At 43.5% G+C, this 13,761-nt stretch overlaps 1 protein-coding gene across 1 annotated transcript in view; it reads right to left on the minus strand.

Annotated features, from left to right (window-relative positions):
• The window catches only part of LOC125448232 (vitamin D3 receptor B-like), a 380,711-nt gene that overhangs the window by 192,388 nt on the left and 174,562 nt on the right, over positions 1-13,761 (minus strand). The window contains exon 6 of the mRNA XM_059643431.1: positions 4,254-4,438. Coding sequence (XP_059499414.1) covers positions 4,254-4,438 — 185 coding nt within the window. The remainder of the gene's footprint in view (positions 1-4,253; positions 4,439-13,761) is intronic.

Raw genomic sequence — 13,761 nt, forward strand, 5'->3', positions numbered from 1 at the left:
TAGAATCGGTATGCAAATAACCTTGTCTCATCAAAACTTCTTCTCCCTGGTTTTGTTTCTCTCTGTTTCCACCGTCAATATCCTTGCCTTGTCTCAATGTGTGATACAGTAAGAACTGTCGACGCTGGAGTCAGAGAGAACACAGTGGGCCAGGCAGCATCAGAGGAGCAGGAAAGCTGATGTTTCAAGTTGGGACCTGAAATGTCAGCTTTCCTGCTCCTCTGATGCTGCCTGGCCCACTGTGTTCCTCTCGCTCCACATTGTGATGTCTCAATGTGTGTCTGTTTTGAATGTATTTGGTAATTTTAAAAAGAGATAAAGAATAAGTTACAGACTTACAGGTTACCAACTCATGTTCCTTTCTTGACGTTGATTACAATAAACAGCTATTACTTTGACAATAAAAACAACCTAGTGTGCACATTCTTTTAACCCAAACTAGATAATTAAATACAATTGGGCAGTTTTAATGGTTTAATCAAATTTTCACATTTGTGATGACTTCAGGAACAATGGGATTTGATTTCCAGCACATAACCTCATTGAGCAAGACAACAATGTGTCATCATCAATGCTAAAAATCAAGAGGAATTGTAGAAGACAACCCATCCCACCCTTGAGATTTGAACTTGTGTCTTTGGAATTTCCTTTAACCTACCTATTATTTTCCACCTGTTGTTTCTAAGCCAAAATATCTGTCCTTTATCTGTTTTAGTCATGAATGAGTGTACACTTTGGAGTTTTTGAAGAGGCATAGTTTTAGTAAAGTAGTAATAGATCAGAAATCCTTTCTTTTCCCTGCCTCTTGTTAAAGTTAAGTGTGTTACAATAAATAATTATTTTCTTTTAATGACAAAACCTGACATGAATTTCTTTTGTCCTCAGTAGCAGTCAGTCAGGCAAATCAGACATCTTGGGGATTTAATTGGGATTTTAAACATTTTTGAATAGCTTCTGGAACAGTGGGGAACAATTATTGGTGCACTCTTCCCAGTTAAGTCATAAACGTTTGGTTGCTTAGGTTCCAGGACCTCTTTAAATGAGAGTAACGCAAGAATGGATGTGGAACTAGTACATGTTAATGGATAAAAGGACAGGTATTAAGTAACTCATACTAAAATAGGATGGCATTGGAAGCAGCTAAAATCATCTTGCAATTAGAATAGATATCCCTGATGGGTTTACAGGAATTAACAAAAGCCATCTCTGATGAAGGGTCTAGGCCTGAAACGTCAGCTTTTGTGTTCCTGAGATGCTGCTTGGCCTGCTGTGTTCATCCAGCTCCACAGTTTGTTATAGGTGCAATTGCCTGCCAAAGCCAAGAAGATAGAGATAATTGAAATCTTGACCTGATCGCCAGAAGAAAAAGTGGTTATGTCATCTGAACATTTTAAAGCAACATCACAGAAGGGACAAAGGTAAGAAAGAACAGTGTGTCAGGTTGTAAGAGTAGTGCAGGATCACAGACACAATAGCAGTGAGGTAGAATGAGAGGTTGGCAGTTCACAAAGTGATTCTTCTTTAGTTTGACATGCCAATGTGAAAATACTGGGGCAGTTAGACAAGTATTTTTGTAATTAGGGGAAGAACAATGGGAAGATCAATTAAGGTTATTTAGGAAACTGAAGGAAATCTGCACAGGTATAACATGATGTACTAAACTACCCATTTATAGTTCAGTGTGGAAACAAAGTTCATGAGGGGAAAGAGACTAGATAATTTGGTGAGCTTGGAAATGAGAGATTTATAGCAACCTTCATAGAAAATATACATTACAGTTTGAAACGGAGAGAGCAAGAGAGAAAGCTGTCAGGGCTGTGACTGTTCAACATCAGGACATAGAATATAAAGGCTATTAGGAACCAAGGTGTTTCTGATTTTTAAATCAGTGAGCAAAAATTGACTGAGGTCCAAATTTGGGCTGAGAAATCTGCAGTCATGAGGTTTTAGAAAAAAGTTACAGGATTGCTTAGCCAAACAAGAATGGAAGGATCTCCATTAAAATACATACATTAGAGAACAGCTGGACCATGGAGAAGAAATCAAAGTGAATTCTGAACAGCTGTGGCATTTTCAAAGAATCATAGAATTTTACAGAAGGAGGCCATTTGACCCACTGTGTCTGCACTGGCTCCTGAATGAGCAACCTGACTAATCATCACTAAGGTCACCTGTTAATCTTCTCTGCTCCAAGGCAAATAAGCCCAATTTCTCTAAACTTTCCTGGTATTTAAACTCCCTTATTCCTGGTACCATTTAAGGATATCTCCTATGAATTCTCTCCAAGACTTTAACAGCTTTCTTTAAATAAGGTGCCCAGAACTAAACACACTACTCCAAATGTGGTCTGACCAATGATTTGTAGAGGTGTTGCTTTTATGCACTATACCTCTATTTAGAAACACAAGGATCCTATTATTCTTAGCAACTGTTTCAACTTGCCTGGCCACCTTCAGAGAAATATGCACTTGAAACCTGAGGTCCCTCTCCTCCTGTACTCCTTCAAAGTTTTACCATTGAGCCTGTATTATTTCTCCTTGTTTCTTCTACCAAAATACATTATCTCACATTTCTCTGCATTGAAGTTCATCTACCAGGTGTCTGTCCATTTGGTCAACTTGTCAATATCTCTCAGAAGTTACTCAGTGTCATCCTCACAATGCACTATTTTCCCTGGCTTAGTATCATGTGTGAATTCAGACATTCTGTCCTCAATACTCATTTCCAAACCATTTATATAAATCAGAAAAAGCAAGGGTCCCAACACGAATCCAGGGGGAATGTCACTTTTAACTCGTCTTCAACCTAAGAAATGCCCATCTGTTTCCCATCTTTTAGCTAACTTCTAACGCGAGCTGTCAAGGACCCAGTAATCCCAAACACTTCTAATTTGCGAACCAACCTACTATATAGCGCTGTATCAATTTTTTTTCCTGGAAGATCAAATATACAACATCCACAGCACTACTCTCATCCACCGCTTGTGTCACCTAATGAAAGAATGCAATGAATTCATTTTATTCATTCATGGCATACAAGCTTTGTTGACTGGGTCAGCACTCATTGCCTATTCCTAATTACCCTTGAGAAGGTGGTGGTGAGCTCCCTTCTTGAACCACTGCAGTCCATTTTGTGCAGGTGTATAGTTAATGCCATTAGGAAGGCATTTCCAGGATTTTGATCTGGTGATAGTAAAGGAACAATGATATATTTCCAAGTCACGTTGGTGAGTGGCTTGAAGGTGAACTTGCAGGTGGTAATGTTCCCATGTATTTGCTCTTTCGAGATGGAAATGGGTCATGGGTTTGAAAGGTGCATTGAAGAAGGCTTAGTAAATTTCTGCAGTGCATCTTGTAAGTGGTATACCCTGCTGCTACTGAGCAGTGGTGGTGGAGGAAGTGAGTATTTGTGGCTGTGGTTCTAATCAAGGGGGCTGCTTTGTCCTTTATTAGGTTTACTTTAAATTCTAAAAGGAGAAGTTAATAAATCCTTAAGATCTCGCAGTGGAAAATGAAAGACTTGCACTGAGTTAAGCAGTGAGGGGACTTGGTATTAACTAACTGTAATGTTAAGTTAGTTGCGCTTGGTTTTTTATGTACAGGAGAGTCTATCTTAAATAAAAACATGAGACCTTGTGGCATAATTTCTCAGTTGGTTACTGGACATTGATTTTACCTTTAAATGTTAGTCTCTAAAGGGATTCTAACATTATGCAAAACTCTCTCCAACAAGCTTTCAAGGCTTGTCTCCTCCAAACTCAACCTCCAGGTCAGTTTGTAATGCTGGAGTTTGAAATTCCTGTAGATAGTCTAGATTAGACTAGATTCTCTACAGTGTGGGAACAGGACCTTTGGCCCAACAAGTCCACACTGCCCCTTGGAGCATCCCACCCAGGCCCATCCCCCTATAACCCACACACCCCTGAACACTACGGGCAATTTAGCATGGTCAATCCACCTAGCCTGCACATGTTTGGACTGTGGGAGGAAACCGGAGCACCTGGAGGAAACCCACGCAGACACGGGGAGAATGTGCAAACTCCGCACAGGCAGTTACCAGAGGCTGGAATCAAACCCGGGTCCCTGGCACTGTGAGGCTGCAGTGCTAACCACTGAGCCACCGTGCCGCCATCTGATGTTGAGTCCCACAGATTTTGCCTTCCATTTGTTTCCCTATAACTATGCAAAATATTTTTAAGCTGTGAACAATTACAATTTTTTTGTACAGCGCCTGCTCTTTGCCTAGATACATACTCTGAATTGGCTGAAGTATGAATACGATGCATCGAATGTTTTATGGTGTGCATCAATTAATAAGGCAATCAACTTTTCTTGTTCATCTGACAACTTTGGTTTCTTTGCCTCCTTTAATGCTTCTTCTTCTTTACGTTTTAAAATCATCTCCTTTTTCCGCTGAACTTCTTCATCTGTTAAAATGACTGGAGAGAAAAAAAATTCTGTAATGAAATTGTAACCACCCTGAACTCTTTCAGTGTTATAGCCATTTATTGATATGTAGTACAGACAGTTACCAAGGCCAATACTAGAAGGCTCATGATGAGATATAACGCAACAACTTCCTTCACCCACAACAGAACACACCCAGAACAGACAAGGCCAAGCTGATGTGAAGGGGAGACAAATCATTATCTGGACTAGATACCTCGAGAATAGTGACCCAACCTTGATATTCCAGATAATGTAAAGCAAATAGCGGTTCTACCAACAAAGCATTCGGATCCTGGAAATTCGAATGGTACATAAATATGTATCTAAATATAAGTGCATTTGTTAGAGGCCACGTTAATTCATATGGAGGGACCTGTATTCCACAGTAGAAAAGGAGCACGTCCAGGCAATGGCCTTTTTGAACAAAACAAAAAGATATGAAACAACAGGTTATTGGTCATTCGCTATGTATGACAACCCTTTGACCAATCAGCACCCTTTTCTCATGCAGTATAAATTGCTGCTCCCTTTGAGATTTGGAATTCTTGCATCTGCCCTGATGAACGCAAGATGAAAAGCTTTGACAATGTTTTATTTGTCAGTAATACACAAGAATAAAGCTACTTGGGCCTTTGCTCTTCTCCAAACCTGGTTTAAACAAGAAACCATATTTAATTGATTGATGGGAATCTGAAGTATGAGAGTTATGTCGATTTGTTGCAGAGTGAGAAAATTGTATCTGGCACAAGAACAGATTAAAAATCATAAAGAATCAAATGAGATTTAAAAACTTCCCTTTGTACAACCTGTGGAAACCCAGCCTTTCAGCAGCTTATAACTTGGACTAGTGAATTTGACATGGTTGACTGAGGACGAAGAGAGGAGTGTTAAACTATAACTGTTACATAAACTATAACATTATTCTGTCAGTGAAGTTCAACTACATGTAACCTTGCTGATTCCTTTACGGTTACACAGTCTAATTGCTTAAAATAGACATTTGTTGAGATCAATTAGAAGTTGAAGGTCTCTCTACAGCTTGCTAGGTATTGAAATTCTCTGGCTCCTTCCCAAAATCGAAATAAAAGATAGTTAGTGCTCTACTCTCCCTTTTATAAAAAGAGTGTTTTGCATCTGCAACAAATTCTGACTCTTTTCAAGTGAGACAGATCCAGTCCAGTATAATAGAATGGAAGCCCTCCTCTTTTTACCATTTCTAAGGATTCCTATTGAATATATTTGAACATTTTCAGTCCAGAATCAGTGGAGAGAGAGTCTATAAACAAAAAAAAATTGGTTAAAATTTGGTTTTTACTTTTCCTCCAACAACTCTGTAAGATCCAAATTCATGCCAGGCTTGACAACTGAGATGCATTTCTATCATTTACGTCTGGACAGGATGCAAGAAATTACTCGATATAAGTAAATTCAACATAACCTCCTTGCTCTTGTACCCTATGCCAGGATACTATATGTTCAAAAATCGCATGACACTAGGTTATAGTCCAACTGGGTTTTTTTTTAAAACACTAGCTTTCTGAGCATTGCTACTTCTTCAGGTGTAGTGAGTGAGGAGGCATCATGACACTGAGTTTATGAGTAAAAGGTCAAAGGATCATATAACTGATGCGAATGTATTGAATAAGCCTAAAATGGCTGGCTGACTCCTTCCTGTTAAATCTTTAATCAGTTAGAAAGGAGATGTAGGATTCAATTGATTAAAATTCAAATTCCAGAATTACTTCCAAGTCACTGGCCTGAGATAACCAAAGGTTTTGTCGATATATACAAGAGATGACATCTAAGGTCAGACAATGCATTTTAGGTATGAAGCCTTGTTTAGAAACTGTCTGTGTTTTAACCTGTAGCCAGGCTGGTTTTATTTTCAAAGTGGGAATTTAAACAATTGATTGATTGACTGTATTAGAATGGAAATGAGGAGACATTTCGTCAGCCAGAGAGCGGTGGGCCTGTGGAATTCATTGCCACGGAGCGCAGTGGAGGCCAGGACATTAAATGTCTTCAAGACAGAGATGGATAAATTCTTGATTTTGCAAGGAATTAAGGGGAGAGTGCAGGGAAGTGGAGTTGAAATGCCCATCAACCATGATTAAATGGCAGAGTGGACTCAATGGGCCGAATGGCCTTACTTCCACTCCTACGTCTTATGGTCTTACGGTCTTATACAAAGGTGTGTGTTTTTTGAACAAAATAGAATGTACCTGCAAATGCAAATTCACTCCTTTGATTTACATGTACGTGTGTGTGTGCGTGCGTGCATGAGCATGAGTATGTGTGAGAGAGGGTCTGTGTGCATGCGAGCATGTGTTTGTGTGAGAGGGAGAGGGAGTGTCTGCGTGTGTGCATGCTTGGAGGGAGTGTGTGTGAGTGTGAGGGAGTACGTCTGTGAGAGAGAGGGTCTGTGAGTATGTTTATGTGAGAAAGTGTGTGTGGAAGAGTGTGTGTGCGATAGAGTGTATTGTGTGGTGGGGTCACCAGTAGTTCAACATAAACCCAAGATCCTGGTTGAGGCTGTCCTCATCATAGAATCCCTACAGTCTGGAAACAGGCCCTTCAGCCCACGGGTATCGAACTTGGCTATCAGCCTCTGCTCAGTGACTCTGCTTTGTTGTGTATCCTGAAGTCTGCCTGAGGACGTTTGCCCAAAGATCCGAGGCTGAATGCCCTTGTGCACTGAAGTGTTTTCCCACTGGGAGGGAACAATCTGGCATTTGTTGTGTGGTATCCATTTATCCATTGTTGTAGCACCTGCATGGTTTTGCCAATACACCGTGCCCCAGGGCATCCTTGCCTGCAGCGTATAAAATAGACAACATTGCCTGAGTCACATGCATATCTGCCATGCTTATGGTGGGTGGGGTTCCAATGTGTAATGGCAGTGTCCGTGTCAATGATCTGACATGTCTTGTAGGGGTTGCCATGGCAGGATTGTGTGGTGTTGTGGGCGATGTTGTCCTGGAGGCTGGGCAGTTTGCTGTGAACAGTGGCTTGTTTAAGGTTTGGCAGTTGTTTGAAGGCGAGAAGTGGAGGCATAGGGAAGATCCTGGTGAGATGCTAATTATCATCAATAATGTATGGAAGGCTGCGAAGAACATGGCGTAGTTTCTCTGGTCCTGGGAAATACTGGATGACGAACGGTACCCGATCAGTCCTATCCCGTGCCTGTCTTCGGAGGAGGTCATTCTGGTTTTTCGCTGTGACGTGTTGGAGCTGGCGATTGATGAGTTCAGCATCATATCCTGTTCCTATGAGGACATCCTTCGACACCTTCAAATGTCAGTCATGTTCCTCCTCATCCAAACAAATCGTGTGTATGGATAGGGTTTGTCTGTAGGGGATGGCTTTGTTAATATGTTTAGGGTGGAAGCCAGAGAAATGCAGCATCGTGAGGTTATCGATACGCTTGTGGTACAGTGAGGTACTGAGGTGTCCATCCCTGACGGAGATGCATGTGTCCAAGAATGAGACTGATTCTAAACAGTACCCCATGGTAGGTCTGATGTTGGGATGAAACTTGTTGATATTGCTATGTAGTCGTTTCAGTGATTCCTTGCCATGAGTCCAAAGAAAGTCATCAATATATCTGGTGTATAGTGTTGGTCAGGGGTTTTGCGCGGCAAAGAAGTCTTGTTCCGAAGATACACAAAGCCTGATCAACACTTCCTGGTGCTCGGACATAGTGACCCTGGCAAGCCACTGCTTCCCGGACCTAGAATACCGTACAGTAAAATGCTGTCCCTACTATCTACCACAAGAGTTCACCTCTGCCATCCTGACAGCAGTCTACATACCATCCCAAGCGGACGTGGGGAATGCCCTAGACATTATTTACACTGCCACAAACTCACTAGAGATAAAATTCCCCAAGTCGCAATCAATGTAGCCTGCAACTTCAAGCAAGCCAACCTCAAGCAGGTGCTGCCAAAATACAACTAATACATCTCCTGCACCACAAGGGGACTGAAATTCTGGACCATCAACCATCAAAGACACCTACCACTCAATCCCCCACCAACACTTCAGAAAATCAGTTCACAGCACTGTGTTCCCCCTCCCAGCTTACAAGCAGAAACTGAAACAGCAGAATCCTTGACAAAAAGAAGTACAGAAGACCATCTCCGGGACTGCTTGGATTTGGTGGGCTGGGCCACGTGCGAACGTTCAGCGAAAAACCTAGACGATTAAGCCACCACTGTGATGGACTTCATTAGAAATGCATGGGGGACTGCGTACCAAAGAAGTCAATCTGAGTGTTCCCCAACCGTAAACCTGGGATGAAGCAGGAAATCCATTCCCAACTAAAGACCAGATGTGCAACATTCAAGTCGGGTGACTCGGACCAACACTACAGGAATTCCAGATATGACCTCCGCAAAGCCATGAGGGAGGCCAAGAGGCATTCCAGACTAAGTTTGAGGCCCAGACCTACCAAACAGACTGCTGCTGTCTATGGCAAGGCCGAAATGACATTATAGGATAGAAAATGAAACAGTGTAAGATAGCAGACAATGACATATCCCTCCCTGACTCGCTCAATGCTTTCTATGCTCGGTTTGATCAGAATACCATCGGCATGGCAACGCCTGCCCCAACAGCCCCAGACACACCAGCTCCCTCTGTCACTGCTTCAGACATCAGATCCGTCTCCCTGGGAGTCAACCCAAAGAAAGCCTGATAGTGACCCCAGCCGAGCACTCAGAACCTGTGTGGACCAGCTGGTGGATGTATTCGCCAACATCTTCAACCTCTCTGTTCTACAATTCGAAGTCCTCACCTGCTTGAAGAAGACCACCATCATCCCTGAACCCAAGAAAACACATGCAGTGTGTCTTAATGAGAGCGGTCCAATAGCTCTTCGCATTGTCCAATAAGCATGAATTGCTTTGAGAGGCTAGTCAGGACCCACATCAACTCTAGTGTCCCAATCTAATAAAACCTTTAGTTATCTCGGGGCAGTGACTTGAAAGTAATTCTGGGATTTGCATTTTAATCAATTGAAACCTACATCTCCTTTCTAACTGATTAAAGATTTAACAGGCGGGAGTCAGCCTGCCAGTTTAGGTTTATCCAATGCATTCACATCAGTTGTACAATCCTTTGATCTATTACTTTTAAATTCTGTGTCTTGATACCTCCTCACTCACTACACCTGAGGAAGTAGCAATGCTCAGAAAGCTTATGTTATTAAATAAACCTGATAAAAAAAAAATTTAAAAATAAATAAATAAATAAATAAACCTGGACTATAACCTGATTTCGAATGATTTTTGACCTTGTACCAAACAGTCCAGCACTGGCACCTCTACATCAAGGATACTATATGTTTTTATAAACTGCTCTCTCAATCTGACTTGGCATCCTTAATGACTTATGCACACACACACCAAAGTTCCTCTGCCTCTGCAGCTCCATTATAGTTGTACCCTTTATTTTGTACTGTCTCTCCATGTTTTTCATACTAAAAGATATTACCTCACACTTTTCTGCATTGAAGTTCATCTGCCACTACTCCATCAATTTGTCTGTGTCCATTTGAAGTTGAATCATAGAATCGCTACAGTGTGAAAGCAGGCCATTTGGTCCATGGAGTCCACACACACCCTCCAAAGAGCATCCCACCCAGTCCCACACATCTGCCCTATTCCTGTAACCCTGTATTTCCCCATGGCTGAGTCACCTAGCCCGTATATCCCTGGACAGTTTGGGCAATTTAGCATGGTCAATCCACCCTAACCTGCGTAGCACTGTGGGAAGAAATCTGAGCTCCCAAAGAAAATCCACACATACACAGGGCGAGTATGCAAACTTCACATAGACAGTTTTGCAAGGGTGGGACTGAACTCGGGTCCCTGGCGCTGTGACACTGCAGTACTAACCGCTGAGTCACTACACCACTCTTCTAAACTGTAGAAGTTCTACACTGCCGTTGGAAATGTAAATTCCTAAATTCCTTTCAAGTCACTGTTCTGTGAGAACTAAAGGTTTTATCAATATAAAGAAGAGATGAAATTTTCGGGGATTTACATAAACATACTAATCAATTAAAACCTTCTAACTGATTACAGATTTAACAGCATTTACGGTTTGTTCAATATGTTCTCATCAATTGTGTGACCCTTTGATCTTTTGCTTATAAATTCTGTGCCTGATATTAACTCTCTCACTAACACCTGAAGGAGGAGTAAGGCTCCAAAAGCTTGTGTTTTTGAATGAACTTATTGGACTATAGCCTGGTGTTGTGTAATTTCTGACCTGGTTTATCAAGGAGTAGGGACAAGGTAGGAGAGGAAAATAGAAATAATGGAAATGAAGATCAGAAAGTGGCAGGAAGGGAAAAGAAGAAAAAGGCCTCAGAATACACCAACAATCAAGACTAAGGGCTGAATTTTTTTTGGCAAAGTACAAGTTATATTGAGGTTTTTAAGGGTTTCTCACTGTGAGGCTTAGTGAGTGTTCTAGCCCTATCTTATAAAACTTTTTGATGTGTGCACAGTATGTAGGTATCACTGGGTGGGCCAGCATTTATGTTCATCACTAATTGCCCAGCGGGTAGTTAAGAGTCAATCACGTTGGTTTAGGTCTAAAGTCACATGTAGGCCAGACTAGGTGAGGATGGCAGATTTCTTTCCTTAAATGACATTAGTGGATCAGATAGGTTTTCAAGACAATTGATGATACTTACACAATCCAAATTGAATCCAAATTTCACCACCTGTCATGGTGGGATTCTAACCTACATCCCCCAGAACATTAACCTGGGTTCCTCCGCCTCCGCCGCATCTGCTCCCACGACAAGACATTCCACTCCCGCACATCCCAGATGTCCAAGTTCTTCAAGGACCCGCAACTTTCCCCCCACCGTGGTCGAGAACGCCCTTGACCGCGTCTCCCGTATTTCCCGCGACACATCCCTCACACCCCGCCCCCGCCACAACCGCCCCAAGAGGATCCCCCTCGTTCTCACATACCACCCCACCAACCTCCGGATACAACGCATCATCCTCTGACACTTCCGCCATCTACAATCCGACCCCACCACCCAAGACATTTTTCCATTCCCACCCCTGTCTGCTTTCCGGAGAGACCACTCTCTCCATGACTCCCTTGTTCGCTCCACACTGCCCTCCAACCCCACCACACCCGGCACCTTCCCCTGCAACCGCAGGAAATGCTACACTTGCCCCCACACCTCCTCCCTCACCCCTATCCCAGGCCCCAAGATGACATTCCACATTAAGCAGAGGTTCACCTGCACATCTGCCAATGTGGTATACTGCATCCACTGCACCCGGTGTGGCTTCCTCTACATTGGGGAAACCAAGCGGAGGCTTGGGGTCCGCTTTGCAGAACACCTCCGCTCAGTTCGCAACAAACAACTGCACCTCCCAGTCGCAAACCATTTCCACTCCCCCTCCCATTCTTTAGATGACATGTCCATCATGGGCCTCCTGCAGTGCCACAATGATGCCACCCGAAGGTTGCAGAAACAGCAACTCATATTCCGCCTGGGAACCCTGCAGCCTAATGGTATCAATGTGGACTTCACCAGTTTCAAAATCTCCCCTTCCTCCACCGCATCCCTAAACCAGCCCAGTTCGTCCCCTCCCCCCACTGCACCACACAACCAGTCCAGCTCTTCCCCCCCACCCACTGCATCCCAAAACCAGTCCAACCTGTCTCTGCCTCCCTAACCTGTTCTTCCTCTCACCCATCCCTTCCTCCCACCCCAAGCCGCACCCCCATCTACCTACTAACCTCATCCCACCTCCTTGACCTGTCTGTCTTCCCTGGACTGACCTATCCGCTCCCTACCTCCACACCTATACTCTCCTCTCCACCTATCTTCTTTTCTCTCCATCTTCGGTCCACCTCCCCCTCTCTCCCTATTTATTCCAGAGCCCTCACTCCATCCCCCTCTCTGATGAAGGGTCTGGGCCCGAAACGTCAGCTTTTGTGCTCCTGAGATGCTGCTTGGCCTGCTGTGTTCATCCAGCCTCACATTTTATTATCTTGGATTCTCCAGCATCTGCAGTTCCCATTATCTCTGCCTCATTAATTACCTACCCTGCCTCTATGGTATCTCTCACATCTGATTTCAGCCCCTCTTTGCCACACACCATTCCTGGTACATTGCCACTTGGTGAATATTCCAGAATTCACAAAGCTTCCTTGTGCCTGCATAATTTTAAAATCTATTGTACTTGTCCGAGTGCACTTCAGACCAGAGTTGCTCTGCACTTGTCCCAGACATGGCAGACAAGGGGAATCCTCTTTGCAGCCTTCCGAGGGCAGGGACCTGGAAGTCCTGTGAGAATGAGATGGTTCAAGGGCTAGACGTCCTCTTCCCTTAGGACCAACAGTGCAGGCCATGACACCAGACTAAGCTACCCTAATCTGAAGTTGTTATCCAGGTCAGTATAATCACAGTCATCTAGAGGAATGCATAGCAATGTAGGGAGGAGGCTTAATGACTTTCTCCAATCCACCGGTGTAAGCATCATAATCTCTCTGATACCTCACACTATTACCGCTACTGAACCACCTCCCACCTGAACCACCAAGTCTCATGACCTCTCTCTCTCTCTCTTTCTATTGCCTGCAACATCTTCCCTCCCTCAATCTCACCAACTCCAACCCCTGATAGCATTAATCCTGTCACTCACTGACTTGGCACACCTGCGCAAAAATAACTTTGTTACTCAATTTCATTTCCTGTAATGCCTCTCTCATTGCCAGAGGACAAAAGTCCACAATAGGGCAGGAAGAGTCAAGACACCCATCATGCAGTACATCACCCCGAATGAACAGAGGATCCTGCCTCTAGCTATCCAACAAAGGCCTGAACTTGCATCAGAGACTATCCTTGACTTACTGTACTGGGACCCTCTGAGTGAAGGCTATGCCTGTGGGCTTGCTGCTAACTGTGATGGGTTTCCTGACTTGGTCTGTACTAGAAACGAGACAAGACAGCAGAAATATGAGCCTGAGATAGTAGGAACTGCAGATGCTGGAGAAACTGAGATAACAAGGTGTAGATCTGGATGAACACAGCAGGCCAAGCAGCATCAGAGGAGCAGGAAAGCTGACGTTTCAGGCCAAGGCCCTTCTTCAGAAATGGGGGAGGGGAAGGGGGTTCTGAAATAAATAGGGCGATAGGGGTAGGCGGATAGAAGATAGATAAAGGAGAAGATAGGTGGAGAGGAGATAGACAGGTCAAAGAGGCTGGGGTGAAGCCAGTAAAGATAAGCGTAGGTGGTGAGTTAGGGAGGGGATAGGTCAGTCCAAGGAGACG

The sequence above is a fragment of the Stegostoma tigrinum genome, chromosome X (assembly GCF_030684315.1).
Source record: "Stegostoma tigrinum isolate sSteTig4 chromosome X, sSteTig4.hap1, whole genome shotgun sequence".
NCBI classification, from domain to species: domain Eukaryota; kingdom Metazoa; phylum Chordata; class Chondrichthyes; order Orectolobiformes; family Stegostomatidae; genus Stegostoma; species Stegostoma tigrinum.